This window comes from Notechis scutatus, chromosome 2, assembly GCF_049901735.1.
Source record: "Notechis scutatus isolate UNSWTSFEM ecotype Mainland chromosome 2, rNotScu1.2, whole genome shotgun sequence".
Taxonomy (NCBI): domain Eukaryota; kingdom Metazoa; phylum Chordata; class Lepidosauria; order Squamata; family Elapidae; genus Notechis; species Notechis scutatus.
Genome location: NC_142010.1, coordinates 217051175 through 217069507, shown reverse-complemented (window position 1 = coordinate 217069507; position 18333 = coordinate 217051175). Strand labels below are relative to the sequence as shown.

Here is an 18333-nt window from a genome sequence, read left to right as displayed (position 1 = left end):
CCTCTTTATTGTTCTTTGGTTATCTGTGAAATACAACAACAGAAATGCACACACAATCCATATTTATATTAAGTAGCTGAAACTTCCCTCAATTTAATTCTTATATCATTTAAATGTAATTATCCTCAAATTATATATATATATATATATATATAAATATAAATGTGTGTGTGTGTGTGTGTGTGTGTGTGTGTATGTATGTGTATATATATATATATATATATATATATATATATATATATATATATATATATATATATATATATATATATATTCTCAAGTTTTCGCGGGTACTTACATGTATGGCATTCAGCTTTGTTCGACTTTCACAGCCATTTCTGTTTTAAATTTAGTGCTAGCCTACTGCTGTGGCAGAATGTTTTTTTCTTCATCCTGATTGGTTGGGAGTCCTGGTCTGTGTTTATTGGTCTTGGAGTTTGCTGTGCCCTGTTTGATTGGTATTTCTAATATCTTCTGTCTGTTTTGTAGCTTTTTTTGTCTTGATTGGCTGGCAACATTGTGTTTCCTGTATTGGAGGCTGTTAGTGAGGCTTGGCTCCAAGTAAATGGATGGCTATCATTTATTAGGAAGCTAGGTTTCATCTGGGTGCCTGGTTGGACTGTGTTTGAGCTGGAGGTATCGGGGGGGGTGTCTGTTTGTGCCCAGGTGTTTGCCTGGCTTGTGGTGTGGATATTTTTTTGTTTGAAAGTGCAGGCTTCAGATAATTGACAGTCTGGTGGAGTCATCTCTTCTATTCATGCTTTCAGGTCTTTTTTCAATCTCTATGGCTTCTCTGATAATTCTGTGGCTGGGGTTTTCTATAGTGGCTAGGGTTTTGGTGCCATTGAAGTCGATGCTATGACCTGTTGCTTTCATGTGTTGGACTAGTGAGGAAGTATGTTCCAGCTTTTTTACTGCATTTTTGTGTTCATCCAGGCGGGTACTTATTCTTCTATTGGTCTGTCCAATGTATGTGGCAGGGCATGATGCACAGGGGACTTCATATATGCCTTGGTTTTCCTGGTCAATTTTATCCTTGGGGTTTCTTAGGATGGCTGCTATTTTTCTGTCTGTTTTGAAGGCAGTTTTGATGCAATGCCTGTGTAGCATCTTACTGATTTTGTCTGTAGTACCTCTTATGTAGGGCAGGACAGGTAGATGACCTGCCTAGATGAACACAAAAATGCTTGCACTGGCACAAAGCAGAAAGCACCAGCCTGAGGATGGCGAGTGGGACCTCGCCGAAATGTCGCCAAGATACTCTTAATCTTACACGGGAAAAGACCCGAACACATCTAGACCTACATACCTGTACCCGTGAAAATCTACGAAAACAAATATATCTATATATATATATGAATTGTTAGTAATGAGTAACAATATTATTTTTGAAACATGACTGTTCATAATGTCAATTTTTATAAGCACACTCTTTAAGCGTTTTTTATCAGCCTGATTTAGAGGTTTGCATCATACATATTGTATGTATAGCAACAATACAATTTATACAGTTCAGTAGTATAGTTGTACACAAAAGAGAAATTAGATTTTGTTAGAGCACTGAAAGGTAAGGATTTGGGACATTTATCATAAATTAGGTAGTTATAAGTTTAAAGATGGCAGGTATTCAGATGCCCAATGCATTATTTTGTTAAGGGACTACAGCAACTAAAGGAACTAAGAAAGTTAAATTATCAGTGCAGAGGGAAGGCTGATGTAAATGTACTATGAAGGCTTTGTTCACTAAAACTGATGAAGATAAGAACAAAGTCTTACAGGAAGAAAGCCTGTTGTATCCTTCAGTTCATATGCACATGCCGTTGGCTTCTTGACCGAGCAGGTTGCTCAGCTAGCTTGGTTAGTTTGGAGGTGGGAAATCACTATGCAGAAAAGGTCAAAAGTGCAGCTTTTTTACTTGTAGCAGAGTTTTATAACAAAAAGTAAACTACTGGGGTTTGATCTTCCAGTGGAGAGGCTACAAATGAGACTGAATAAGCAGGGAAGTGACCACGGCGAACAAAAACATTTATTTGCCAGGCATTTGGAAATATGCTATGGCATGGCTCTCCCTCACTGTACTTGGTTTCCCAGGAAATAAGCCAAAAGACTTACGTTGATATAAGAGACATAATTTATTATTACTTTATTATTTAAATAATTTTCTACTTTTACATGATTGAAATAGAAAAAAGTATTTATAAACGAAACAGTTGCATGTTAGATATCATAAATTGATTTATCTTATGAAGGGTTATACCAACTGATGGGAAATAAGCTAACTGAATTTAGTGATATTTACTTCTTTCAGCTATAGGATTACACTACTATAAGATGACTGACAATATTGTGATATTTAGTTTTATTATTATACAGGAAAAATAAAGATTAATTTTACTTTTACTTTAAAACATTTCTGAACGAATGTTGTAAGAGATGGAAAAAAGTTGTTTTAAGGATGGGGATCAGGTCAACTCATTAAAGCTTCCCATGCCTTTTTCAGGCTTATATTGAAACCTGAAAAAAAATCCAGCTGTTTTGATTAAAGGTGCTGATCTTAAGTGACAAAGCAATTTTTCCAAATTGGTTTTGAAATGTGTACAACTGCAATCATTTTAACTTTGGCAAGTGATCAAAGCAGCGGTTGAAATTTCATCTTCTGCCAACAGTTCAATGGCCAAAATTAAAAACTACATTGTCTTTCTTGATTGTTTTTCTCTTGTTTTGGAATCATAGTTACATTTTTGCCTTTTTGCAATCATCCACTAAGAATTATTTGATACCATATCTATTCAGCTAGCCTTGGGGGAGTTGCAACGCTATGTGAGAATAGCTCTGTTGCTTGCTTCCCCTTAAAATTAATCGTTTAAGTTATGTATTGTTTCAGAATTTGGAAAAAATTGACAAAATACCTTTTTTTTAGGATTTTGGGATTTTTTAAACAGGTTTCTGTTTTAAAAATCTCACACAGTATAGAAGATGATGTTGGATTCAACTGGATGCATACTATGAATTTTGTGCTAATAAACTACAGACAGCAATGCCAAGAGATATGAATTTGTTATTTGGGAAAGAATATTTGCATAATGTTTACTAAAGTATCGATTATCATGCATAATATGTTATATAGGAAGTACACTACTTAAGGGAAAGTTGCAGACAAAAAGACTATGATGATTAGAATCCAGGGTGAGCAAGTAAATATCTACTCAGATAAGAATTACTCTTACACCACCCCTTCAGTTCTCATGTTTTTGTCCTAAATATCTGCTTTTACAGTCTGGGAGACACCCTGGATAAATACTGATTTTATGAAGATTGTCCCCTTACAAAGCTGTAAGATTGTTTCCTTACAAAGCTGTTGAAAAAATGAATAATTTAATTGCATGTCTATGTCCTTTAAATAATAGTTTTGATTGAGTTACATGGAATTTAATTTGGTTTCCATCCACCTAGTTCTATCATCTTTTCTGCTTGTCTGTGGGTTACCCAGATGTTTCCAACCTGGATGTTGAAGCATGTCTCCCCACTTTCTGATGACTTTGAGTCAGTGTTGACTACCTGGACTAGATCCTGCAATTTTCTTGCCAGCATTTTTGGAAGTGGTTTGTCATTACCTTCTTCCCAGAGCTGAGAGAAAGTGAATAGCCCAAGGTTACCCAGATGGCTTTGTTCCTAAGGACTAAAACTCAGTCTCCTGGTTTCTAGCCTGGTGCCTTAACTACTACACCAAACTGGCTGTCATTGTAGCCCTAGTACTACTCAAACAAACAGCTTTCATAAATGGATACCTTATTTGTGTATTTATGACAAGTGTATTTACAAGAATTATAAACCTTTGGGTACAAGAAGTTTAAAAGCAAAATGATATAGCTGAACTACTTTTCCACATTCAGTATTCTCATAATGCTGCTGTTAGTTTTGAGCAATGTAAAAAAAAATCTTTATGACCAACCAGTACTGAGGAATAATTATAACTCAAAATTCCTCAAGTCTTGGCTGTATTGTCAGACATGGGGATTCCATGTATCATGGGGACCTGCTCAGATGGCTCCATTGTTGAGGTGGCTACTTTTACCCTTTCTCTTCTATGGTTTATATTTTCACTTTTATGATATTTATTAATAAGGTTTTTAAAATATTTTTGTTTTATGTATTGTCCTTATTTATTCACCACCCCAAGACCCCTTTGTTAAGATAAGCAACTCTAGTGATTTGATTAATAAAATAAATAAATATATGTCATGTATTTTAACACCCCTCCCATATATACAAATCCCATTTTTTCCATCATGTACAAAGGATTCTGGACCAAAATCACAAAATGTTTTTATTTGGTCTCATAAATTGTAGTGCTCTTAATTGTAATGTATCAAATTATGAATTCTGACCACTGTTTGAACACTGAAATATACTTATTTATAGTCCCTGGACCTTGCTCTGGAGAATAATACTGCCACTCTCTTACAGATAATATATATATATATATTTTATACAAACATTTGAATTTTTAAGCTACATGTCTTGAACTTACAGTAAGTTCAGTGGAAGATTTTCCATAGGGAAATGACTGAAGTAATTTTAATAATTCAGAGGTTAATGGAATTTTCTATCAGTTTAGTGAACTAGGCCACAAAATGGAAATGACACTATCAGCTGTAGGATTGAAACTAACATTATGACAAGGAACTGAAGAAAGATTATTTTAAAAAATCCATAAACTGACCATACACTGTAGTGTAAGACATTTCATGGTCTGATGAAGGAACTGAAATGTCTATGAAAAAAATTGCACAATATTAAAAACAATTAAAATATGGAAATATTTGACAATTTTGTAAACATGGTTCATTTGAAACTGATCTGAACAAATAGATATTCATACAAAATTATTAGGGAATTTCCTTACCATTCAGTGCTACGAACGAATCTGAAAAAAAGAAAAAGGAGAGGGAAGAAGGAGAAGGAAAAGGAGGGAAAGGGAAATAATTATTTCTAATATCATTAAATTCTCTTTCCATAGGTACTAATTTAAATACATCCTTGCTACTGTTTGATGATAATTTTGACAACATTGAGTTTTGAAATCAGCCTATCAGAATGGATTTTCTCATAAAAATGTTGGAATATTAAAAAAGGTGGAAGGGAGGTTGGTTTTAAAGAGAAGCATAAGAATCTTGAATTAAGCATTTGAGGATGGATATGTATGTATGTATGTATATATGTTTGTTAGGATTCTGTACTGAGTATTGTCACTCTTAACATTATACATTTCTGTGTTAAAATATTTATTTCATATTAAAATATTGAAATTATCAATCCTACTCATTTTACACAATTTCTGTAACCACAACATTCTCTTGGCATGATCAAAGTTCATTTTATGAGAAATAACACCTGTGATTAGCAAATCATCTAAATATAAAGGAATGCTGATACAAAGCAGCTTGGTAGCATTGGGTAAGCCACTTAGGTCGTAAAAACAAACAGACTGCTTTTGCACGCATCTCATAGTTAGCCCTAATTACTGTAAATCATACAGTGTAATTCTGTAGTACCTAGAACTGAGATATCCCTCACGCCCAGCAAAGAGAATTGTTCTCAGATACTCCTTTTGTCTTGTGAGCTTTCAAAGTGCTGAGGTTCCAATAATATATACTCTCCAGTCAAGGTAGAAATACATACCAAACTGAGTTCCAATAAAGGACGAATTGAAAAAAAAAAGGATAGGCAGGATAGAAAAATAAAATATGATGTAGTGATCATTCTTCACCAATGTATTACCACTCTGAGCCTATAAAGCTTTGTGTAATAAGGCCTTGAAAACCAGAACTAATTCTGAACCACAACTAGCATTTTCCATTGAGTAAGCTTTGTTAAAGTACCCTAATATCTGTAATAGGCTAACTTCTTCCAAGGAACATTAAAAATAGGAGCCTATCGTGTTACAGGAAAATATATCTCTTCAGGTTAGCTATGTTCCTTATATGGCTAAATATCAAGCACTTCAAACAATCATATTTACTTTGACAGAATGTATATGAGTAAGTTTGGAATTAAAAATCCATTTAAACTTCTATGCAAAGAAAGAGAGGTATGTAATGAAAATATCTTTGTTTCCAATTCCATTGTAAGCAACACTGAATCCAAGAAAAGACTAGGATTATACATTGTCCTTGATTTACACCCTTTTGCTTAATGACAGTTCACATTAATGCTGTCCTTGGAAAGAGGGTTTTAATGTTTTTGCTTAACAACTGCTTTATTCCGGTCTCAACTGTGGTCTTACGTTGAGGACTAACTTATACAAAAATAGTCCAATTACAGCTATCAAATTGAATTATCCTAGAATATAGAACCTTATTTAATATTCATAAAACAATATTTTTCAAAATGCTAAATATTCAGAGTCCTTGTTCTGGAATAAATGAGAGAATAGAAGAGAGATAGGCTCACTCTTGAAAATCAAATTGTAATAATTATTTATAAGATGCAATATAAAATATGAGTGCTAGTGGTATTTGTAAAAAGTGTCATTGGCTGTGAATCACTGTCTATTAAGCATAAAACATAAATCCTGACAATATGTATTATAGTTCATATAATAATTTCAGAGCCTCTGCGTGATTGTTTGAATAGGGAGGTACTTGAACAAACCAAGCAGTGCAGATATATTTAAAGATAACAAACCCAAGCATGTTCAGTGTAGCAACCATGGTATCTAAACCCTTTTTATGTGTGTTGTGATGTAAATAAAAAAACAATGAGGTTTGCATAGATATGGCCATTATTTTGATATTTTTTGATGCAACCTCAAGTTATTATGGAACTCAAGCCATATGTAAATACCTCTCATGGATTTCAGAATCAATTTAGTCAATTTGTGGATTAATATGTTTAGGATTTGAATGAAAGGTTTGAGTCTCTATGTAAATTTCTCCAAATCTTCATATATTGGATGCATGTTTAGGGTCAGACTAGATATATGTCAAATATATCATGAATCATTTTTTTCCCTGTAAAATCACACATTGTGTATCTTTCTTTCCATTTTAATTAATTCAAATAATTAATGTTATGAAGAAAAATATTTAAAATGATATCACAGTGTAGCTTGAATTGCTGTCAAATGAATTAAGAATTGGCTGGTTTGTGAGAAGTCTTGGCACAGAAGCAATAATTTAAAAGACTTTTGGCATATATACCTCTAAATGTTTCTTTTGAGGTTAATGCCAGTAGGCCAATTTTAAGGAGGAGTTCAATGCCGTTAATGAATTTTGAATGTTAAATGTTATTCTTTTTTTAAAAAATCTCAAGGATATAATCAGGTTATGTTATCTGCATTTTCTTATTCTGCAACAAGATTACTGTGATCTTTTAGATTAAAGATAACAGAATAAAGGAAAAAATCATATTTGGAATCCTGTAAAACTGGAATAGTGAAAAGCAGAAAGGGAAAGTGCCAAGTAACTACATAATCTCTGATCTCAGTCTACCTTCTAACATTCAACAGACTTTTTAACTTTGGTAGTGCCACCCAGATGATTTGAATGACAACTTTGACAATTTACAACTAGCATAACATTGATCACAGTGACTTGGATTTCTGGATGGGATTTCTTGAATTCCTCCTATGGAAGACACTAAGGTGGAGAAGTGTATGGTATTTTTAAGCATTTGATTAATCTCAGAGAATGTTTATGATTAGTTACAGTTGTGGTTTTTTTTTTTTTTTTGCAATAATTTAATTTAATTTTTTATAAACAGGACATTTGACCTTCTCAGACATGCATGCTGCAAAACATCAAATATATATGCTCTAATCTTGCTATAACACCTACCTATGCGTAAGTTAGAGATGTGTAAATTTCAAACTTCAACTCAAGACAGCTCTTCTGATCTAATCAGAAGCATTCTGATACTCTGCCAGTCTGAATGGAAATATTCCCACACTGAATTGTTCTTATCCCATTTTAAGGTAAAAGCAAGCAAGCAAACAAGAAACAAATAACTTTGGGTTATGTGTAGGTTGGTATATTTTCCTTAAAATTGAAACAGCGCTGTAATACTTCTAATAAAGTTTGACTAACTTGTTTAGAAGGACTGCATTTCAAATGCTTTATAAATTTCTAAATATTGAACTTTGAATTGTTTCAAAGATGTTCTTAAGAGAAATGAATCACATAAATTGAATTTACTTTGGAACCCAAATGTCAGTTTTTCATCCTTTGTACTCTAAATGTATTCCTTCAGATGAAGACCACTGTTTTACCATTAATATTATCTTAAGCAGTCAACAGACTATTACTTAATATCGTTGCTATTTTTGTGCCCATTTTCTTTTTGCCCGTATTTAACCCTATCCACTTAAAATAAGCCTTGGCTCACCCTCCAACTCATTCTTCCCATTTACCAAGCCTAACTGGTATGCTATTTTTCTGTTGCAATGAATGCAAAAATCAGTGTAACCACAACACAGGAAAAGCATTGAAATTTCAAAATATTAAAATGACAATATAAGATAAATTGAGCTAATGTAAAACTGTAGCATAAAGAGAATGGCAAACTAAAATTTTCCAAGTACAAATATAATCCAAGTCAAAATAAATCACATATTTGTTTAAAGTAGCATTAAACAAATGTACATTTGCATTAAACATTTGTAACTGGAATCTAACTCTGAATACATGTTTATTTCACCTTCACAGGGCTGAACCAGAATGATTAGAAGTGAACAATTCTGGCAGAAAAGGGGAGTTTTTAGAAGATTCAAAAAACCTCCTCCCCCCCAGACATTTCAATTTTTTTTTGTTCTGCAGGAGATTGTAGCTCCAATTAGAGTCAGCTGTTCTTCTGCATGAAAAATTGTTGTAGTAACATATAGCCCAAAAGATTTTAGTCTAAGAGACCCAGGGACAAAGTGCCAACCTCTGCACTATTTCCTATTTCAGGGCCACTTTTAAAAATAACAATAAGGGAAATAAAAACTATTATTTTATATTAGTTTTCTTCTTTTGATGTATCAAGATTGAATGACATATAGATGTCCTTTGATTTCTCTCCAATAATCTGAAACGTTTGGGGTAGGAAATCTAACAATTGCCAGAGAATGTTAACTTCAGGCTTCATTGCTTTCTCCTGCAAAACTATAGGATGGCATTCTTTTTCACCCACAGTAGTTGAGAATGATTTAATATCAATTCTAGAGAATTCTAGAGAGGACAAAATGATGGGCCAAAGAGAATGGCAATGATCTTTTAAGATGATTATGATAATAATTAGAACAACAACAGTGGTAACAACAGTAATATGGGATCAATAGCAAATGCCAATATCTCCTCCCATCTTCTTAGGCTCCAATAATTGCAATAAGTGTGTCTGGTGAAGTCTTTAACTTAAGACGGAAAACCTTTGCACTACAAGTTTTTACACATCATTTTGCATGTCATAACCCCCTCTCCAAATAATAATTTTAAAAGTGGCCAAAATATCATGAGACTCCAAATAACAACAAAAATATCTTTATATATTTGATTTGTCATTGTTGTTGTGATCATCATCATCCAAATCTGAAGGTCAGCAGATGAAATTTAGGGTCATCATGCATGCCTATATTGCTGTTCCATTGTTTAAGCTAAATTTGAATTTTGTGATTGTATTACTGTTGCCAGAAAGATAACTACAGTTCAAAATAAATAGTATTGAGGTATATCTTAATCAAGTTTTGAAAGACTTCACTGTCTCCTGTATCATAAACTGCAAGTCAGGGATTCTGGTTTTACTCATACATAAAACATAAAGATGAAAGAACTAGTTCTGTTTTGTTAAATATGTACTTTCCTTCCTCATGGCTTCACAACTCTACTTTCTTGTTCAAATTTCAAAAGCAATCACCATCATTAATTCATATTTGACACACAATTTAAAGTAAATCTCTAATTTTTCTTCAGAGCTAGATTTTAATTCCCTTTGAACATATGGTATTTTTGTAAACATTTCCTTAAAATGTTTCCTTTTTTGAAACAAAATCAATTGCTTTGCACTGTTTCCATTATTACTATGATTTTTTTCCATTATAATTTCTGCCACTGCTGATTCTGAGTTAACAGCGGTGAGTCATTTATACAGTTTCTCTCATGTAAAATTAAAATAAATGAGTAAAATGCTTTTGCTTACTTTGGCAGTCACCCAAGCCATCAGTATTGCCATGCTCTATGTCCTGCTCAAAGGCCAATCTAAACAACAGAAAGTAGAAAGTAGCATGAATTAATGCACATATGTGTTCCACCATACACAATTCAGAGATAACAAAACAAATAAGAAATAAATTTATGTTTTTAATAGTTGCACAATACAAGCACAAAATAATTCATTTTGCTTGACTTTTCAGTTATTCCTTTAGGAGAACATGTCTATATGAATAGTTTTCTTTAAAAATATAAGATTGCATTAAAAGCATTTTCCTGCCACCTTGAGTTTTCTCACAAACATATGAAGGAAAGGTGGATGAAATATTCATCAGTAATACTTTTCCATGCAACTCATTCCCAGGATGTTTCAAGGTTCTCCAAACTCACAGATGAGCAGAGATACAGGAGATTTCAGGCTGAGAATTACTGAAGCTATTTTTCAAATGGAATGTGTGAGAGTGTGTGTGTTTGGGGAAAGACAGAGATGAAGGGGTAGATGAAAGTTAAGATATACAGATATCCTTGGGGTGGGGAACAAAAAAAAGTACCTAAAAAAACACCACAGGTTTAAACCCCCCCCCCCCACCCGCCCCTAACAAAAAAAAAAAAACCCCAACCCCCCCCCCCCCCCCCCCCCCCCCCCCCCCCTAGTTTGAACTTGTTATCTAATTGGTTAATAACAGTAATAAAAGCCCATACTTTCTGTTTGTTTTATTTATTTTTTTTTTAGATTTAAGTTTTTTTTTTTTTCTCTCCCCCCACCCAACCCCCAACCCCCCTCCCCCCCCCCCCTGATACTTTTCAACTGCTATTTGCAGACTATATTTGATAGGCTGTGAGGATCTTAATGGGGCAAAAGAGGCTCAGATACAAATCCTAACAAGATGGAGCTGCTATCAGTAAACATCTGAATGATTTCATAACATTAACTCTAGCAGTTTCTCTGAAAGGGTTTATGTTGTCCAAAAAAGACATGGATTGTAATTTAAGAGTCCCGATGGACTTTCAATTTCTTCTCAAGGAACAGATAGAAGTTGCAGCTAAGAAGTCATTTACCATACTTTGGCTGATGCACCCATTGCAACTCCATATATGTACCACTCATGATTTGGTCACCAATCCATTAAACTATTGCAGGACACCCTGAAGTGATCTTTGAAAACAACTGGTGAAAATTTGGGGCAGATAGATTACTGGTAAAATAATTCACCCATCATAAATAACACCAATAATATTTTTATCACTTCCCATATAAACCTCTCCAAATAGCATACAAATAACAAGCATGGCAGAGTTAGAGTTAAGGTTAGACTTTATGCTGTTATAATTACTTGGCAGACTCGCTAAAAACTTGAACACAGCAGAACTTATTTTCTACAATCAGAGGGCTTCCAAGAGTCATGCTCCAAAAGAGAAGACAGAAAATGTTCAAGACTAGCAGGTCAGTATTAGTCTTGAGTTGGAAAAAATGAGAACAATCTGATCTGTCTCGACAAGATCTTTTGAGCTAGGTGAAAAAACAAAGCACCAAGTCAGATCTAGGTCAATCCTGTGTTGGGCTAATACAGGGTAGTTTCTTTACAACAATGTTGTAATGATGAAGATGTAATAGGAACTTTACAATTCTCATCTCGGTTTAGAATGCAGCTTGTTTTTGTTTTTTGTTTTGTATTTGATTAAAGGAGGCAGAACTTGTGGAATCCAAAGCATTGAACAGCCCTAATATTTATGTATCTTCATCCTTAATCAGAAAGAAGTCCAACTGAAATACCACTTTGGAAGCAGGGACAATAAGAAGCATGCATGTCTGTAGATTTTCAGTGAAGCTTCTAACAAATGTTCAGAAGAATATTGCTCAGTATTATAATTGAAATAAATACATTCTCGCATGGCCAACTTAGACTTACGTTGCTCCAGGTAGAAGCTGCATGCACGCTCCACTTTCTTTCATCCATCCACAGTATGGGTCCCTAGAAGCTATGCAGGCCCTTAATAAAAGAAATATGTAGAAATCATTCTATAAATTCTTTGTTATTACTACTTCTATGTCAGTATCAACATGTCACTGTATGTACTGCAGAGGAAGTGATACTGAGGAATACGTACTTTTTGCATTTGCCATGACGCTCACACCTTCCCAGAGGAACTCTTATCAAACAGTTTGAAAATGCTACATAGAGGGCACGGCTTTGCTTGTCCAGTTGCATACCCATAATTCTCTTGTCCTCCACCCCATCATAGCTGCACCTAATTTGGATGAATGCGTTGAATAGTCATTTCCATCTGTCTTGAAAACTTTGATTATAAAACAAATATAAATAGAACAAAATCAGGCACATATACATATTTCAGTAAGAATATAATATTTGGACAATCTAATTTAACTCCTTTATTATACCAACTGAATGTTTGATTTGATGGAATGTGCCAAAGGTATGGGATGTCACTCTAAGAGGGTGCACATCCACACTCTTACACATAAACACATGCTGCCTGTCATGCTGCCTGTCAACAAGAATATCTGATATATATTTAAAATAAAAAATAAAAGTATTTAATTAAATACTTTTTAAAAATGGAAGTGGAGACAGGAAGTGATTGTTGAAAGATAATATTGACGTACAGTTACAACTGGAATGAAGTTCAAACAATATCCCAAATAATTTTCTCAGGGATGAGAGAGTCTCTTTGAATGCCTCACATTTAACTATTTGCGTTTTATTTACATATCTGTATATAATCCTGTCTGTAGTATAATTATTTACTGGGATGGTATTGGTATTGGTTTTAATCTTTTTTTCATCAATCTATAGCAATATAAAAGAGAATACTATATTTAAAAATAAAAAATAAGTGCCCTAGGGATTTTCTCCCACCAGGAAGAAAGTAATAGATTCAGAACTAATTTGTTGCTAAATATTGTAATAAAAGAAAGGACCATTGATACACACTTTTCGGAGTTGTAAATGCTCATCTCCTCCAGGAAAAGGCTGTCATTTAGAAAACCACTGTTCCCTGTCCTGACCAAGAACTTCAAAATAATTCCTTTCTCTGATCCAAGAAAAATCACAGTATGGTTCTGATTTGGGCCAGCAGCATTATCTACAGCAATTTTCGTCAAGCGATATCTGGAATGACAGCATTATAGTTTTAATCACTACAATAGTCTCTTTTAAAAAACTTTTCAAATATAAGCACAATTCTGCATTTTCAGAGATAGAAATTCTTTTCCCAGCATAAAACCAGGTTTAGCCTGGGTCAAGATGAAGCTACCACCCAATGATTTATGTATCTATTCAGTGATTTTACAACACATCTGAACAGTTGACAGATTATAACTTTCTCTCCTTGTGACAAAATTGTTTTGGATCAGGCGCTTTCATTCTATCAGCAGTTTCTTGAAGGAGCAATGTGCAATACTTTTGTCTAATTTCAATTAAAATACTGCACAGCTGTGGTAATACAGAATGTAGGGCATGCATACGTGCAAAGCTTGTGCTTTGCAATGTAAAAATAATAATCAACATATTTTACTGTGTTGTTGGACTCTTAATCAGAAAACCAGTTTCTTCAAATTGTATAAACCCTTTCCCCACCCAGAGATATCTTAAAATAAATGAGCACTTGCATACATGTGAATGTGTATGAATACAGCAAGGTGTAAATCTACTTGTAAAAAATACCAACTAGTATATTTTCCAGAACTCCAGTTTACAGATTCTGAAGGCTGTTGGTTTATATAATCTTGAAGGAGAAAAGTATTATTTCTTTTCTTATGCTGACACATGACTGTTTGGATGTCAACATTACCCTCTGAACATTTGTATAAATATTGAACCTTCCTTAACATATCCTGACAGATATCCCACAGAAATTTATATCCGGCCAATGTTTCCTTCAGCTACCTGATTATTTTATTCAGAATTTTCTATTGGAGTAATTTAAAATCGTGACTCAAATGTAAATACAGAAGTCAGTATTTGCTTTAAAATATGGTTTGAGGGAAACCTGGTAAAAATTAGGAACATTTTTCTGGTCACTACAATTTATTGAAAAGTACTATGACTCATGCCTATTCTAGCTCAAAAACTTGAAACATGTCATAATTGATTACTTTAATAGTCTATTTATTTCAGCATCAGATTTCAAAATATAGTCAGTTCATTTTAGAGAGATTCTATTAAATCTCCTAAAAGGCTTTTAAATAATTTGATCGTTCTATATATTTACTTCTTTTCCTTCAATATTCTGATTTCAGATTATTTTACAACAATATTTTAAGTAATATTGTTTCCAGTACTGATTCTGGGGGCCCAGGACTGTCCTTTTTGCTTAATTATAATTTAATTATCATTTTTGCTTAACTATAAATTATCCTTTAAAGCAGTGGCCCCCAACCTTTTTTGTGCCACGGCCCAGTACCGGCATCACAAAATGATCTGCGGCCCGGTACCGGCATCAGCACGCATGACAAGGCAAGGCAAGCTGAGCGACCGGCCAGACAGCCGTCCCCCGCTTCTCCCCGCCACCTTCAACTCTTTTTTTGTACCTTTTTTGTGCTTTTTTGTGCTTTCTTAATCTCCTCCGCCATCGGGACGGCTCTTCGTTCGAAGCCGCCCCCCCTCTCGATGAAACTAAGGCGTGAGGATTCCTCCAGGACCCAAACACCGCTTTCCAACCGGAAAGCACCCGCTAAGCATCCTATCAGCTCCCCGCCCTGACCTCAACTAACACCCCCCCCTTTCTCTCTTTCCTCTCCCCCCACCTCCCCTCCAGGTCTTCCCCAGCGACCCCTCCCTGCACGGAAGACTCAGCTGGTGCTTTCGGGCTCTTCCTCGCCCCCCCTGCATGAGATCCTCCGAGCTGCAGGCCAAAGGCGGCAGGGCTCCTCTGGGCTGATCGCGCAGGCACCTGACAGCTGGGGGGGAGGGGGGGGAGAAGAGACCCGGGGCGTGATGTGGGTCCACTTTCCTCCCCACGGAGAACTTTTTTGCGTCCGGCGCGGGTAATTCGGCAAGAGGCGGCAGCTCTATAACCCCAAAGGCAGCTCTTGCCCGGCATCAGCGCGCACGCATGCCCACACACAGAACACCCACTCAAACACCCACTCACTATCCCCACAGCGCGAGAATAACAGGAATAATAGTCTTCTTCCCCCCCCACTCCGGCCGCCACTAGCCTTGCGGTTGCGACTTGTGTCCCCGCTCCTTGGCTCGGTTTTTCCTGCAACTGACTGCCGCCTCACACTTTTGAAAGAGCGAGAGCGGCCTGAGGAGTCGTTGAAGTGTGCCCCGTTGGGGGGTGGGGGGAGAGAGAGAAAGGCGTATTATTACATGAGCCTTTTAAACTCATGAGAATGGGCTTCCTGGGCAAAAACCGTTTATTTACATCTGGGCGGCCAGGAATCATTTGCAAAACTGCTTTGCCTTCGCCAGTCCTCTTTGCAAAGCGCTCTTCCTTTTTGCCTTTCCCTTCCTGAGGCAACGCGGGACTGGAGCCGCGTGAGCTGCACCGGGCAATAGCAACTCCTGACTCAGGGGGCCTCCAAGGGGAGGGGAAGGAGGAGAAGAAAGGGTGGGGGAAAGGGTGAGGTGGGGCTGATTCCCCCCAAAAATCGGAATTCTGAAGAATATCATGTCTGTCGAAACAAGATGGCGGCGCCCAGCAAACCGGCGGCCCGGTAGAAAATGATCCACGGACTGGTACCGGTCCGGGGCCCGGTGGTTGGGGACCCCTGCTTTAAAGTCCTAGTTTATTGAGAATGAAGATAGACATGTGTTGAGTTTTAAATTACAGTGCAGTCATAAATTTGGGGGTAGAAGGGAAACCCTAGTGAAAGAAATAGGAAGAAAAGTTATTTACCTAACCATAGTACGGAGAAACCATGGCTTGTTCACAACTGATGGTACTGCTTCATCCATGAGAGAATGTGTTTTGATGAAATTTAGTGTATCATCTGGAAATTCATTGGAGGATGTGTATTTTTCAAGTGAACTGGAGCCTGCACAGGAACCTGGCCTAAATCAAAAACAGGTTGGAAGGAAATATGATTATGTTGCTTCTTAGTGCAAATATTCTGGACAAACTGTTTTCATAAGCATCTACTATTAGCTGAGAATATGCCAGAGGCTTTGTAGAAGAAACCCAATGATATATAAGGTGGAAACTGAAGCTATTTTATATTTGTCCTTGGTCTAGTCTTCCCATAATTCTAGCTCAGCATTCAGCAGTCATTTCCACGAATACTAAATTTAGGACCATTAGTAAATATAAACATATATAACAGAACGTTAAGTTTGTACGTTTATAGTTTGTAAATATGCGCTCACCATTCAACCACCCACATGGCACGCCAACAAACACACAGTCTGGCTATGTTCTGTTTATTTTTAAGGTATATTTCAAATTTAAGATTCTTAGAATTAATATAATTATGTTGAATGCAGAAGAAAATTTTTACATTTCTTCTCCTGAAAGTGTAATATCAAGCTGCTTGGAGGGTAAATGCAGTCAGCAGTAAAGAGCAAGAACCCTCTTTTCTACGTTTCCCAAGAATATTTTACGTTTGACAGCATGAAAACCTGAGCCTTTACAGCAGGGTGTCCAACCTTGGCAACTTTAAGACTTGTGGACTTCAACTCCCAGAGTTCCTCAGCCAGCTTTGCTGGCTGAGGAACTCTGGGAGTTGAAGTCCACAAGTCTTAAAGTTGCCAAGGTTGGACACCCCTGCTTTACAGCATTAATATGTAGGGCCTTTTAATAATAAGATACAGTATAATCTATCTTGGATTACAGTACAAATATGCTCAGTTTATTCCTGGAATTTCCCCATATTTTATGGCAAAAGGGCAAAATAATTATATGCTAGTTTCTTTTGCTGCCTATGCCCTCTCTCCTTGGTTCCTTTTTCTGTAGTTTTTTCCTTGTTTGTGGTAATGCTGATTGTCCAGACTTTGAACTGAGCAGGTGGGGAAACTCCTGCAAATCAACATCAAGCTGAATAACTACAAGTACATTTGAATTAAATATAAAAATTCTATCTTTTTAAAAAATAAATTATAAAGCGTCATATATACAGTCGCAATTTACAAAGATTACAGTATTGGATTATAAAAGATCGCTATCATTACACAAATAATGTGTTCATGAGAAAACTGCAGAGGTTGTCACTAGAATCAGTGAAGGGCAAAACAGAAGTGACTAAAACATTTAAAAAAAAACCAAGAAAAAAGAACGTGAAACAAAAATGAGCAATTCCTCTCTATTGGTTAAGATCAAAAGCAATAAATCAATACATTCACTTCCATTTGTATTATTTTATTGCTTGGTTTTCTTTTTAATAATGAAAATTATTGTATCAATTATACCAGGGGTCCCCAACCACCGGGCCGCGGACCGGTACCGGCCGTGGAGCACTCTCTACCGGGCGCAAAGAATTTTTAAAAAAATGGCGGCTTTCTTCACCTTCGGTGAATGCTGCTGGGATCAGGGATCAAGGACACAAATGAAAGAAGGGGAGGGAGGAAGCAACCAAGCCTGTCCTTCTCTCTGGGTCAGCTCTCTCAGTCGCTCTCTCGCTCCTCCACCAGCACAGGAAGAAACTGCTTCAAAGAAGCAGGGGGCTTTTCCTGTCGCCGAAGCGCCCATTTCTCCCCACCCCCACCCCGTCCGCCCGCTCGCCTGCTGGGTTCAACCCAGTGCTCCGTTCTGCCTGCCTGCCTGCCTTCGTTAATGGTTGAATCGGAACAGCTTCGGCTGAGTAAAAGAGGCGAATAGTTATTATTCTCAGCCGAAGCTGCTCCCAAACAACCAGAAACTAAGGCAGGCAGGCAGGCAGGCAGAACGGGACACTGTGGATTGAAGCGGGCGGGCGGGGTGGGGGGTGAAAACAGGCGTTTCGGAATAGCTGCGGCGACAGGAAAAGCCCCCTCCCTTCTCTCTCTCCCCGGTCCTTGCAAAAATTTTCTGCTTGAAACCGGTCCCTGGTACAAAAAGGTTGGGGACCACTGAATTATACACACACACACACACACACAAAATCATTATAATGATATGATTAAAAATTAGAAGAAAAAAAGAATCAACCTCATCTTAGCTGACCATAAATGTATCATGTTTGCAGACAATCCTTTCTATTGCTGGAGCA

General features: G+C 36.3%; 1 protein-coding gene across 9 annotated transcripts in view; it reads right to left on the bottom strand.

Annotated features, from left to right (window-relative positions):
* The window catches only part of SEMA6A (semaphorin 6A), a 180544-nt gene that overhangs the window by 28674 nt on the left and 133537 nt on the right, over positions 1–18333 (bottom strand). For 4 of the 9 annotated variants that reach the window (XM_087958029.1, XM_087958028.1, XM_026673524.2 and 1 more), the window contains 7 exons: positions 16050–16205; positions 13139–13315; positions 12294–12434; positions 12095–12175; positions 10174–10232; positions 4907–4927; positions 4724–4774 (listed from right to left, as the gene is read on the bottom strand). In XM_087958029.1, coding sequence (XP_087814155.1) covers positions 4724–4774; positions 4907–4927; positions 10174–10232; positions 12095–12175; positions 12294–12434; positions 13139–13315; positions 16050–16205 — 686 coding nt within the window. The remainder of the gene's footprint in view (positions 1–4723; positions 4775–4906; positions 4928–10173; positions 10233–12094; positions 12176–12293; positions 12435–13138; positions 13316–16049; positions 16206–18333) is intronic. The other 5 variants (XM_026673500.2, XM_026673518.2, XM_087958030.1 and 2 more) reach the window with 2 other exon arrangements.